The 12,476-nt window shown below is 36.9% G+C and overlaps 1 protein-coding gene across 1 annotated transcript in view; it reads left to right on the top strand.

The window, feature by feature from the left end:
* Window positions 1-10,782, top strand: part of Phum_PHUM562890 (myosin heavy chain, cardiac muscle isoform, putative) — a gene marked incomplete at both ends in the record, with an annotated part of 11,896 nt that extends 1,114 nt beyond the window's left edge. Inside the window, 9 exons of the mRNA XM_002431926.1 lie at window positions 1,203-1,395; window positions 1,731-2,623; window positions 2,846-3,741; window positions 3,838-4,272; window positions 4,367-5,332; window positions 5,415-6,085; window positions 6,326-7,261; window positions 9,820-9,984; window positions 10,087-10,782. Coding sequence (XP_002431971.1) covers window positions 1,203-1,395; window positions 1,731-2,623; window positions 2,846-3,741; window positions 3,838-4,272; window positions 4,367-5,332; window positions 5,415-6,085; window positions 6,326-7,261; window positions 9,820-9,984; window positions 10,087-10,782 — 5,851 coding nt within the window. The remainder of the gene's footprint in view (window positions 1-1,202; window positions 1,396-1,730; window positions 2,624-2,845; window positions 3,742-3,837; window positions 4,273-4,366; window positions 5,333-5,414; window positions 6,086-6,325; window positions 7,262-9,819; window positions 9,985-10,086) is intronic.
* Between the last annotated feature and the right edge of the window lie 1,694 nt (window positions 10,783-12,476).

Here is a 12,476-nt window from a genome sequence, read left to right on the forward strand (position 1 = left end):
TGATGACGATGACGAAGGTAAAAAAGAAAATATTGAAAAAAAACGTGACGACGATGTAATGGAAGAAAAAAAAGAAAAACCAGAAGAAGGAGAAGAAGAAAAAGAAAAAGATGAGGAGAAAAAGGATACAAATAAAATATTAAAAGAATTGGAAACGATATTATTTAATAAAAATGGCGGAAAAGGAAACGGACAAGGTACCATTATTATTATTATTATTATTATTATTATTATTATTATTATTATTATTATTATTACATATTTCTTCATCATTATCATTATCATCATCATCGTCTTCATTATTAAAAGTTAAAAAAGTTTTTTTTTTTTGTGACTCTCACAGCCATCATCTTTTCCAAAGGTGACAACCGTCGATGACCTCTTATGACCTTTTCCTCCCTTCGACATCAGATCCTCCCCTCCCCTTCTTTCCTCCGCCTCCCCTTCCCCTCCCCCTTCTTTCCTCCGCCTCCCCTTCCCCTCCCCCTTCTTTCCTCCGCCTCTCCTTTCTCCTCCCCTTCTTTCCTCCGCCTGCCCTTTCCCCTCCTCTTCTTCCCTCCGCCTCCCCTTTCCCTCCCCGTCGATCATTAATTTTTGTTCCATTAATTATTGCTTAATAATAATATTCTTCTCATCCAGAAGATTTAAAATGTCTCCGTTCACTTTTTAGTTTAAAAAAAAAAAACAAAAATCACGATTCCATTAATTTCCTTAAAGTTCTTTTACTATTATTATTATTATTATTATTATTATTATTATTAATTTTTCGTTTTTGATTCGTTTGTGTTTAATACCATTATTATTATTATTATTACGCGTGCGTTTGTTTCCATTTTTCATATCGATAATGAAAATGTAATGTTTTAAAATAAAAATAAAATGTTTTTCTTTTTTTTTTTTTTTGTCAAATTGTAATAATAATAATAATAATAATGGCGACGACGATGATGATGATGATGATGATGACGACGGTTAAAAAAACGAATTTCGTAATTTTAAAAAAAAAAAAAAAAAAAAAAAAAAAAAAAAAAAAACTTTTTCTTATTTTTTTAACACGAAAAAAATAAAATAAAATAAAATGAAATCAATCGAATTTTTCACATTGCACAATTTTTAAGATGATAATAATAATAAACACGTAACACTCTCTGTGACCTTTTGATCTCTAAATGAACATATAAATTTACAGATAAACGAGAAAGGGAAAGTGTAACAACAGGTGAAAAAATAAAAAATAAAACGTGTCAGCAGGTGAAAGATCCGAATGAAAAATTAATAGTAGTAAACGTTCAAGAGAAAAGAAAAAGAAACATCGATACGAAATTAGTACAGGAATTTATGAAAAATCAAAAATTGAAAAGGTTGGAACAAATAAAAATAGAAAAGAAATCAAAGGTCAAAGAAAAGGAAGCCATTAAGAGAAAACTCGAAGAATTGAGAATTAAAACTCTTAAGTTGGCAGCACAATCCAAAAAGAAAAAAGTTTGTTTTCTATTTTTTTTTTTTTTCGTTTGTTTAGTAATAATTTCAATACGATTATTATTTTTGTTTGTTTGTTTGTTTAGATTCCTGAAAAAACAATCAAAACAATCGAACAACAACAACAAGAGCAAGAACAAGAACAAGAAGAAGAAGAAGCGGAAGAAGATGTGACCGTGTCGTTAGGATTGAAACAAATCAAACCGAAAGTTTCCTATAACGAATCCGTTTTGAATTTGAAAAAAAAACAGCAGACGACAAAATTACAAAAACCTACGACAATCGACGACGGGGATTTAGAATCGGAAGAACCGGAAAAATTGGTGGTCGTCGATCGCGTCGAAGACAATTTAAAGGAAACGGAAATGGTCGTCGAGTCGACAATTTCGAAACCGAAACAGGAAATGACGATGCCGTCGGTTGGAAGTTTTCGAAACGAAGATTTAAATTCGGTATTGAAAAAATTAACGGAAACTTTACACATGAAAATCGAAGAAAAAGAAAAACAATTGTTGAGATCGACGAGAACGACGACGACGACGTCGTCGAACGCGTCGAAATCAACCAACGTATCCTTATCGGTGGCACCCAGTCAAGAATCTGGAAAAACCGTTAAAACGACACCGGAAAACAATCGTCAATTGATAACGGTCGATTTGGAAACGATTCACTGTTTGAAAGAAGACATAAAAAAAATATCGGATAATTTCAAAGTGCTTCACGAGATAATCGTGGAAAAAAACGCGGATGGGAAAAAAATCAAGAGAAAAAAATCAGAACCGGAAGTTCCGGGTGAAAGTTTAAAAAGTTCTTCCGCCGTCGCATCGGAAGGAAAAACTGACAAAAATTTTTCTTCTCCATTGAAATCTGGGAAAATTCCAAATTGGATGGATAAAATTTATCCCGAACCTCATCCGTACAACGTTTTCACCGCCTTCCGTCGCAAATTAAACATTTATTCTTCTAAAAGTTCTCTGACGTCCGTAGAAGGCGGTGGTGGTGGTGCGACGACGACGACAACGGAAGACAGTTCAACGACTTATTTCAAGACTACTAACTCACACAAAGAAGAAAGCGATTTCGAAGGTTTGTCGACGCCGTCGAGCCGATTAATAACGGAGAAAAAAACTCGGAGTTTCGCGGTGTCTAATAATAATAATAATAATAATAATAATAATAAAACCGACGACAAAAGTCTGAAAAAAAGTTATTTCACGACGAAAGAAGATTCCGGAAGTGAATTATCATCATCGATATTAGATTCCGATAAAATGAGTTCGATCAATTCGAAAATGAAAGACAAAACTCCTCCTTCTCCTCCTCATCCTCTTCCGTCTCTTAAAAATTCTTCTTCGGTCGTCAAAAGCAACGAACTTTCATTGACTTCGTCCGTATTAACGGAAATGACGCCGAAAAGTTTAGAATTTGAAATTTCCAGGGATTCGGTCGCGACAAAAGTCTCGTCGATAAAATTTTCAAAAGGGAGAGAAAATTTAGTTTTGATCACACCGGATGTCAAATTAGTTTCTAACGAATTATCGTCGAAAAAATTAAGGATAAATGATAAAAATTTTAATTTTTACAACGATGCGACGGCGACGGCAGCCGCGGCACAACAATTAAAAAGTTCTAGAAATTCATGGAATTCATCGTACGATAAAGAAGAACTCAATAATTCGGATGTGAAATCGTACAGAGAACAAAAAACGGATTCGACGATAACGGAAATGATTCACAATTTAAGCGAAAATGATAAACCGACGAATATCACCGTCAAAGCGACAAATGAAAAATTTCAAAACGTCGTACAAAAACTCGATGACGTTCATCTCAGAAGACCATTTTTCCAACCGGAAATGTTACACCTTCAATTTCAAGCCGAACTCACGCTTTTGGAAACGTTTCAACAGTCTTTGACGCATTTTCTCGAAGCCGAAAGATTGAAAACATTGTCGGAGGTAACGAAAATTGTGAACGAAAATAAAAACGCGAACGTCGTCGCGGAAAGGGTGACGCTCGTCGAAGATCAAGCCGTTCAAACGACGTTTTTAGATGAAAATCCAACCGAACAAATCGTGACGAACGTCGAAGTCGAAACGGAATACGTTAAAACGGAAATTGATGCGTCGGACGATGAAGAATCTACGATCTATACGACGGAAAATTTCGAAAAAGACGAAGAGGAAATTAAAACGATGGAAATAATCTCTCACGAGAAAATTTCGAAAGAGTCGTCGAAAGAAACAAACGAAATAAGAGAAAGTAGTGGTAATAATAATAATAATATTAACAGCAACAAAAATAACAACAGCAACAGCAGCGGCAGAGAAAGCGAACAAAAAGTTTTGGACGTTTTAGATTTCAGTAACGAACCGAATTGCATTTCTTTTCAAATGTTAAATAGAATGATGAAAGACGAAGAACTTAGATCCGAACATCAGTTGGCACTCATACGATTGAGAGAAAAAACTCTGAATGAAAAAGTCAAAGCGGAATTGACGTTTTTAGAAATGAAAAAAAGAGCATTGAAAAAGGGAAACGGAAACGACGAGGAGCAAAACATATCGGCAATAAAAAAAAAACAAAGAGGAATACTGATGAAATTTCAAAGCGAAAAAGAAGAAATAGAAAGATTGAAAAAAATGCATAAAATCGCATCGGAAGAAAGGAAAATTATGATCAAACAGCAAAAACAAATACAGAAAATGCAAATATCGACAAAGGACATGCTCACGAAGTTGAAAAGAAAAGACAAAATCCCGTTGAAGAAGAACAACAACAAGAAACCAAAAGGTAATAAAAAGAAAATTTGAGTGTAGTAGTCTTATCTCCTTCCGGTTTCAATTTAATTTAATTTTTTTTTTATTTTTTTTTTTTATTTTGACAGCATTGAAATCGTACGAGAGTCAATCGTCTGACATACCGGAAGATCTCGATGTTCAAATGTCAGATTCAATACTCACGGAATCCGTTTGTTCCGTCGGAGAAGAATCCGTGAGACGATCCAACGACAGCGACATTGAAATTTCATCGGATAAAAACACGTCGGAAGAAGAGGAAGAAAGTGAAATATTGAGAAGAAACAAAAAAACGCTGGAAAATAAAATGTCGGCTGCTGCTTTAAACAGTCCGACGAAAGTTAAAAAACATTCCGTCGATGGTGACAAATACGTTCGTGGTAAACGTTCTTCTATCGATGAACTTTTAAAATGGACGAAACGTTTGGAAGAAAAAGAAAATCGTTTGAAAGAACTCGAAAGGGAAACTACGATTAAATCGGGGGACATGAACGCGAGAAATCGTTTGATAAAACCGACGATTAAAAATCGTTCCGATAAATCCGTGAGAGATCGAAGCACTTCACCATTTCCCGATAATTTCAATCCATCGATCGATAATTCGAATTCGATAAAAGAACAGATACTCGATAATAAAAAATCATCGGTTACGTCATCGGAAAACGTCGCCGTCGGCCCGGCGGAATCGAGTTGTAAAACGGAAATATCGGAAAAAATAGAAAGCGTCGAAACATCGTCGAAAACGACGAAGAAGAAAAACATGAGCGAAGACATTCCGGAAATTTTTTCCAAAGCTAACGTCACGACGTCGTCGACGTGTCGAACTGGAGCGTTCGAATACAACAGCGAAAGTTTTGAATCTCCCTCGTCTTCGGAAACTCCGAAACCCGTTAAAACGTCGATGACGACGGCGACGACGATGATGGCAAGATCAAAATCGTTGGAAGGTGATAATAATTATAAGAGCGTACCGATCAAGTTGTCTTTGTCGCCGAGAACGCCCAGAAGACGATATTCAAGCGGTTCGGACGATTCCGTTAATTTATCTCATACAGGTACGATGACGGTGACGATGACGTCAGCGGAGTTATAAATAAAAATTCGATGGAACAAATACATTTTTTTTTTCTTTTTCAGAAACGGCTTCGGAACAAAGCGATTTGGAAAGTAGAATCGCTGCATTGCACGAAGAATTGAAAAAAAGAAAATTGGAAGCGGAAAGATTGCGCAGGGAACAGAAAAAAGCACAAAGGGAAAGGTTAAAGGTCAAAGAACAATCTCTTCTAATGCAAATTCAAGCCTACGACGCGTACATTCAAAAGAAAAAGAAAGAATTAGAGCAGGAGTACGAGGGTCCGTGTAAGACCGTGAGCAAACCTTTGATAAAACAACCGAAATTTTCCGACAAAACGAATCTCAAAAGACCGGACAGTTTGTTGTTGGGAGAAAATGATAAAATGAAATTTTACCCGCGACTGTGCGGAAAGGGAAAAGAAAAAGATGAGAAAATAATAACATTCGGTAAAGTGACCGAATCCGACAGCGAAATAATTGAACAAATAAAAGAATCCTCGTCGGAGAGCATAAAAGAAGACGTCGCGAAAACTTTGACGGAAAGCGTTCGAGAATGTTCCGAAGTTGCCGACGGTGAAAGCAAATCGGAAAGTAGCATACGTGAAATAATTTCTCCAAACGAATTGAAATATTCCGAGAGTTTTATTGAAGAAGGTGGAAGTTCGTTGAACGAAATATCGGAAACTGGAATATCCGGAAGTAGTTCACCCGAATTGCCGCCTCCTCCCGACGACGTCGACGTCGATGAGGAAAGTCAAACCGAGAGCGAAGATCAATCGACTAGCATAAAGACAACATTACAAAGTCCCGAAAAACCTACGACGGAAACGATGACGGAATCAAAAGAAAAAACGGATACGATTCAAATCGATATCAAAACGGAAGAAGATGAAAAAGAAGAAGAAGAAAACGAAGTAAAAGAGGAAGAGGAAGGAGAAATAGAAATGGAAGAAGAAGAAGAAGAAAAAACTAAGACGATGGATATTATAAACGATAACACGTATCAATCCGACACGTTCGAAAGCGATTTCGATGAAAAAAGTTCTGCCAAAGTCACGAGCGTGCAAAAAGAAACCGAACCGAGCGAAGTAGAAACTTTTATCACCGACGAGAAAACTCAGTCCTCGCCGCAATCAAAAGAAGATGGCGACGATGACGTAGACAAAGAATCATCAAAGACGTCATCACGTGAAATAATTGAAGAGGAAGAAAAGAAAACGGAAAGTGAAAATATCGAACGTCTCGATTTAACGGACAGCGTTTGTAATTTAGAGGACAAACCACCGTTGGAAAGTCAGCGAACGATCGAATCCCTCGGTGACATCAAAACGGACATTTCGGAGGATCTTTCGGAGGGAAGAAAGAAAAAAGACGTGAACGAAATCATTTCCGAATCGATCATCGGAGATTTATTGAACGAATCCGTGTCTTTGTTTTCGAACAAAAAACAAAAAGCAGAAGACGAAAAAGAAAAAAGCGAAAAGTTAAAATTACAAACAATAATTAACGGTTACGCACGAGATTTCGTCAATGACGCAATCGATCACGTGTTTAATATATACGATGGTAAAAAATGTGACGTCATTAACGATGAAGACGAACCCATATCTCCTGAAAAAATAAATTTCGAAATAAGGAAAAAAATATGCGACGCAATAAGGGCCGGAAGAGAAGGAGGAGATGAAAATGCGACAAACGCTCCGACATTGACGACGACGTCTCCAGTTAAAAACGGTAAACCGGAAATACAAGAAAGAAAAAAGTTTTTGGAGAACAACCGTGAAACCATTTTTTTTTTTAACTCAAAATTTTCCATTACAGATGAAGAAATTGTCGACGTTGACGTCATCAAAGACCGTCCAACATCCGATAAAGATTCGATGGAAAAAGAAAACAAGTCGAACGAAAAGGTGAGTCAAATCGTTTAATTTTGTAAGTTGGCAAACATGATTTATGCTGCCTCTATATTTGACTTTATCGAATTGTCAACACTGCCGAAAAAAGAGAGAAAGCATTGTTTCCGATTTGTTGGTAATAAAGGGCCGGGGCCAAAATTCACGAATGCGAAAAAAAAAAATGGATGACGTCATAACTTTTACGCGTCCCGTTCCGGTGAACGTTAATTGATTAATCGATTTTTCACGGGTCGAACGTGGAAAAAAAGAAAAAAAAAAACCGCGCGGAATGTCCAGATCGTTGGTTAGAGCGTGTGTATGAAATCAACCTACCCTTCTCTCTCTCTCTCTCTCGCTTTCTTTCTCCCTATCATCTCTCTCTCTCTCTCTCCAACAAAACCGTTAAATTTTTCATTATTGATTCATTGGATTTCGTTTTTGAAAAGAAAAAAAAAAAAAAAAAAATTGGCACGAAATGTATGAAGAATGTTTTATTTATAAGTTTTAGTTTTCCCCCTCCCTCCCTCCCTCCTCCCCCTTCCCGCCCCGCCCGCCATATTGAATTATAATATTTTTAAACTCGAAAAAATTTGTGTGTGCGTCGACCAGGTTTTTTTTTTTTTTTCCCAATTTTAAAACGAAATCGTTCGGATCCGGCGTTCGCAAAAAGAGAACAAAATGGCGTCCGTCGGCGTCGGATAATTTAATTAAAAAAAAAAAAAAAAAGAAAATTTTTAATTAGTTTTTCACGGCCAACAAGTAAAAGAAAGAAAAAAAGAAAAATTTCGAAACGGTTAATTTCCTTTGGCACTCACGGTTGGCACACCTGATTTAAAAAAAAAAAAAAAAATCCCTCGCGAATCGTTTTTATTTAATTCTAGAGTCGAGTGTACCCCGGGAGGGCCCCACTATAGAGTGTGTCGGATTTTTTCTGTTCAGTATCGAAAATGTTTTGGTACGAACGAGTCGAACGTTTTTAAATTTTTTTTCTTATCGTGACGCCATTTAAAAAAAAAAAGTCGCGAGTTTTCCGTTTGTTCGTACGTTTGCTTGTTCGTTTGTTTGTTTGTTCGATGAATTGAAAATTTCATTTCCATTAATTTCAGTATCGAGGAGGTCTTCGAACTTTTCGCCAAAGTTATATTTAGCACGTTCGCTTTTTTGACAAATTAATTACTTTGAAATTCGTTTCGGCGCCTTCCGTTTTAGTTTTTTTAGTTTCCCTGTCATGGCGCCCCGTCGTCGTTGTTGTTATTGTTGTTGTTGTTGTTGTTGTTGTCGTTGTCGTTGTCCACGTCGTCGTCGTTGTTATTTATTGAAAATAAATAAATAAATAGTCGTTCGTTTTGTTCGTACGTTGACGTCATCATTCAGGTGTTGTTCGTTTTCTATTTCTTGTGAAATATAATACTCGTTGCGGTGGTGGCGGTGGTCGTGGTTGGGGTCGTCGCCATCGTTGTGATCGTCTGGGTGGTTGTAGTGGTGGTATTCGAACGTTGTAAGAACGTGAGTGCGAACGTACGTGCCTGTCGGACAATGTTGAAATGTTAAATTTAAAATGTTATGCCAATTAAACGTTTTTCAATTTTTAATCAAATTGCCAAATGGCGGACACAAACATTGTTATCATTCCATTGATAAGAAAAAGGTAAGTCGATACACATACACACACACACACACGCTCTTGGAAAAAATATTTTTTTTCCCGTTTGTTTGTCGTTTGTCGTTTGTTTATATTATTATTATTATTATTTTACCGATCGTATCGTTTTACTTCAATCCGACCTGTTTCCTTTGATACCCGAGTGAGTGGGTGAGTGAGTGAGTGCGTGGGTTTTGACGTCATTTCGACTCCCGTTCGTTCGATTTCCTTTTGCCGAACCTCTTTTTTTTTCCTTTTTGGTTGTTAACCCCCCCCGCTTTCTTCCCCCATTAAACGCCACGTCACGTTCGCTTTCTCTCTCTCTCTCTCTCGTTTGTAATCGGTGCCGCTGAATTTTCTTTCTGCCGGTGTAAAAAAAAAAAAAAAATTTAATTTTTGATTATCACGTCATAGAACACGTCATTGTTTTTCTTCGTTCTTTTTTTTTTTTTTTTGAGGGGGGGCGAGAGAGTGAGAAGGGAGAGGTGGGAGGAAAGGGGAGGGAGGCAAAGCGAAGGAAAATTGTAAAAATAAAATAAAAAAACATTAACAAGCCAAAATAATAATTTATTTAAATTAAAAGGTGGAGATAATAATTAACCTTTACAACAGTTTTTTTCTTTCTTTTTCTTTTTCTCTTTTTTTTTTTTTTTAATAAAATAATTAAATGGGCAATTGATTTATAAAAAAACGTTTTTACTGTTGCCAACTAAAAAAAAAAAAAAGAAAAAAGAAAGAAAGAAAAAGAAGAAAAAATTTTCCTCTCGATTGATTTGGCTTGAATTTTATTTTATTTTTTATTTTTTATTTTACTATTTATTATTATTATTATTTTTATTTTGTTTGTTTGTTTCTGTGTGTTTGTTTTGTCGTAAGAAAAGTAATCGTAATCATCATTATTAACAGAGTTTTTTTTTTTTTTTTTTTACAGATTTCATCTAAATGCGAGAAGAAAAATGATGAGAATGGGAAAGAAGAAAAAAAGGTGGAAAATTTATCGGGTCAAACGATTTGGTTTTCAGACGATTACGGTTTGAACAAAACAAGAAAAGAAGCTGAAGAATTAAGGCTCCAACAATTACAAATTGAACAAGAGGTACAAAAAAAAAAAAAACATTTTATTGTCAATCGTCGCAGTTTTCTTGTTGTTTGTTGTTGTCGTTTGTTTATCATTCATTCACTCGTATAACTTTTTCAGATTCAACAGCTTCAAGCTCAACAAGAACAAGTTCCATATTTTTACCTTCGGGAAATTCCAAATAAACCCCCGCCGCCGTACACGCCGCCATCTTCTAAAACGCTCACGGAAATACCGACGACGGAAAAGGAAATATTAAATCACGCATCGTCAGCCGTTAAAATCCTATACGAAGAAATGAAACGTGGTAAAGGAATGGGAGAAATCGAACCTTCGAGAGATTATTACGGCGGTACGGGACTGAGCGATAACGTCAAATCGTATAAATTTTTCTTATTCGATTTATCCAAGAGAATAATCGAAGAGATTTTAACGCGGGGAGAAAGAAAACGCGGGGAAAATTTACCCTGGATGAAAACGAGAGAAGATTTATCGTCGTATAAATATCGTCAAATGGAAAAAACTTTGGACTCTCTCACGGAACACGTGAAAAGAAAAATGATCGTTTTATTTAAATTCGATGGGAAGAGGAAAAAGGAAAGTCTCGTAGTGAAAAGTTTTAGAAAGAAAAGAGATCACGTGGATGAAATACTAGTTTCGGAATCGCAAGAAGAAGAATCGCAATGGACGCAATTCGACGATGATCAAGTGGCCATTAAAAACGACGTCGCTCTCGCCATACTCGACGATCTACTGGACGACTCGACGAAAATTCTTCGAACTCTTTGGGAAAAGAAAAATCAAAAGAAGTGTTGATTTTCAGAAGTGACTTTTTTTATTTCTTTTTCCGCTGGAATTCGTAACGTGGAAGGATTAATATGAGTGAACAAGGGTGCACAATATTTATTTAAGGTATTTAATGAATTTTTGATCTCTTTTCTTCACTCTCTGCACCGTCTCTCGTACTTCGTTTGCACTTTCTCGCAGGAACCGGTCAGGGGAGTACACTTTTCGTCGGGGGATGACTCAGTCGTCGCAACAGCCAAAAAGAAGAAGAGGTTACACCGTTATTGAAGACACCGAGGACACCGTGGAGGATCATCATCATCGGACGAGAGTTCTGGAAGAATTTTGGAAAATTGAACGAGCTTCTACATCTGTTGGAGATTTGAACTTTTCGAAAAGAAGTGCTCCCTTCTCCGGATGACATCCACACGTCTATGAACTGGAAGAGAACGGATTAGTCGTCGTTCGTCGGACTGGAGTATTCGGAAGAGGAGAGATAGAAGAACACGGAATACGGAAGGTTAAACTGATCGCTCACGATGACAGCCAACTCGTAGTCGAAGAAGTGGATTGGACGGGATGCGGATAGAAGCCTCTGATCCTCGTGGACTCTTCGGATTCGTCTTCTCTGCCTCCAAGCACGGTCGTCCAACGCGCCGAAGAAGTGGATTTGGATGGGATCCGGGTAGAAGCCTCTGATCCTCGTGGACTCTTCGGATTCGTCTTCTCTGCCTCCAAGCACGGTCGTCCGACGCGCCGAAGAAGTGGATTTGGATGGGATGCGGGTAGATGCCTCTGATCCTCGTGGATTCTCCAGACTTGTCTTCTCTGCCACTGTAGTCTGTCGCGTCGAATGGATGGGATGCACAAAGATGTCTCTTATCCTGGTGGGTACTCCAGACTTGTCTTCTCTGCCACGGTCGTCCGTCACGTCGGGGATGTCATCCGAGTCTTCAGCGTTTAATTCCATCCAAAGAATCTTTGTTCCCTTTTTTTTTTTCTTGATGTTCAGTCATCCCGTTTATTCTCCCTGCAGCAAAAAGTTTTTATTTAGTTATTACAATGAATTTTTTTCTTTAAAAAAGAGGGGATTCCCCTCAAAAATCAAAAAAAATTAGTTTTTTTTTTTTTAATTACCTTTTCCGTATTTCTCTTTTTTTTTCTCTTTCGTTTCCAATTCCTCTTCATCTTCTTTTTCTTTTATTTTTCTCTTCCGTTTCCAATTCCTCTTCATCTTCTTTTTCTTTTATTTTTCTCTTCCTTTATTCTTCCTTTTCCTCTTCTTATACGTTTTCCATTTTCTTTCTTCTTCGTTCTCCAGCCGCCAACCATTTTTAAACCCTTTTTTTTTTTTTTAAATAAACTCTTGACCGAACGAGTGAAATCCGAAATGTTATTATTATTATCATTATGATTATTATTTTAAGTTAAAAGAAAATAAATAAATAATTATTAAAAAGAAGAAAAAAGGAATTTTGAAAATTAATTGAAAATTAATTGAAAAAAGAAACCCTTAAAAAATCTCTCTCTCCCTCTCTTTCTCTCCCTCTCTCTCTCTCCCTCTCTTTCTCTCCCTCTCTCTCTCTCCCTCTCTTTCTCTCCCTCTCTCTCTCTCCCTCTCTCTCTCTCCCTCTCTCTCTCTCCCTCTCTTTCTCTCCCTCTCTTTCTCTCCCTCTCTCTCTCTCCCTCTCTTTCTCTCCCTCTCTCTCTCTCCCTCTCTCTCT

This window comes from Pediculus humanus, genomic scaffold (assembly GCF_000006295.1).
Source record: "Pediculus humanus corporis 1103172108298 genomic scaffold, whole genome shotgun sequence".
Classification (NCBI taxonomy): Eukaryota; Metazoa; Arthropoda; class Insecta; order Psocodea; family Pediculidae; genus Pediculus; species Pediculus humanus.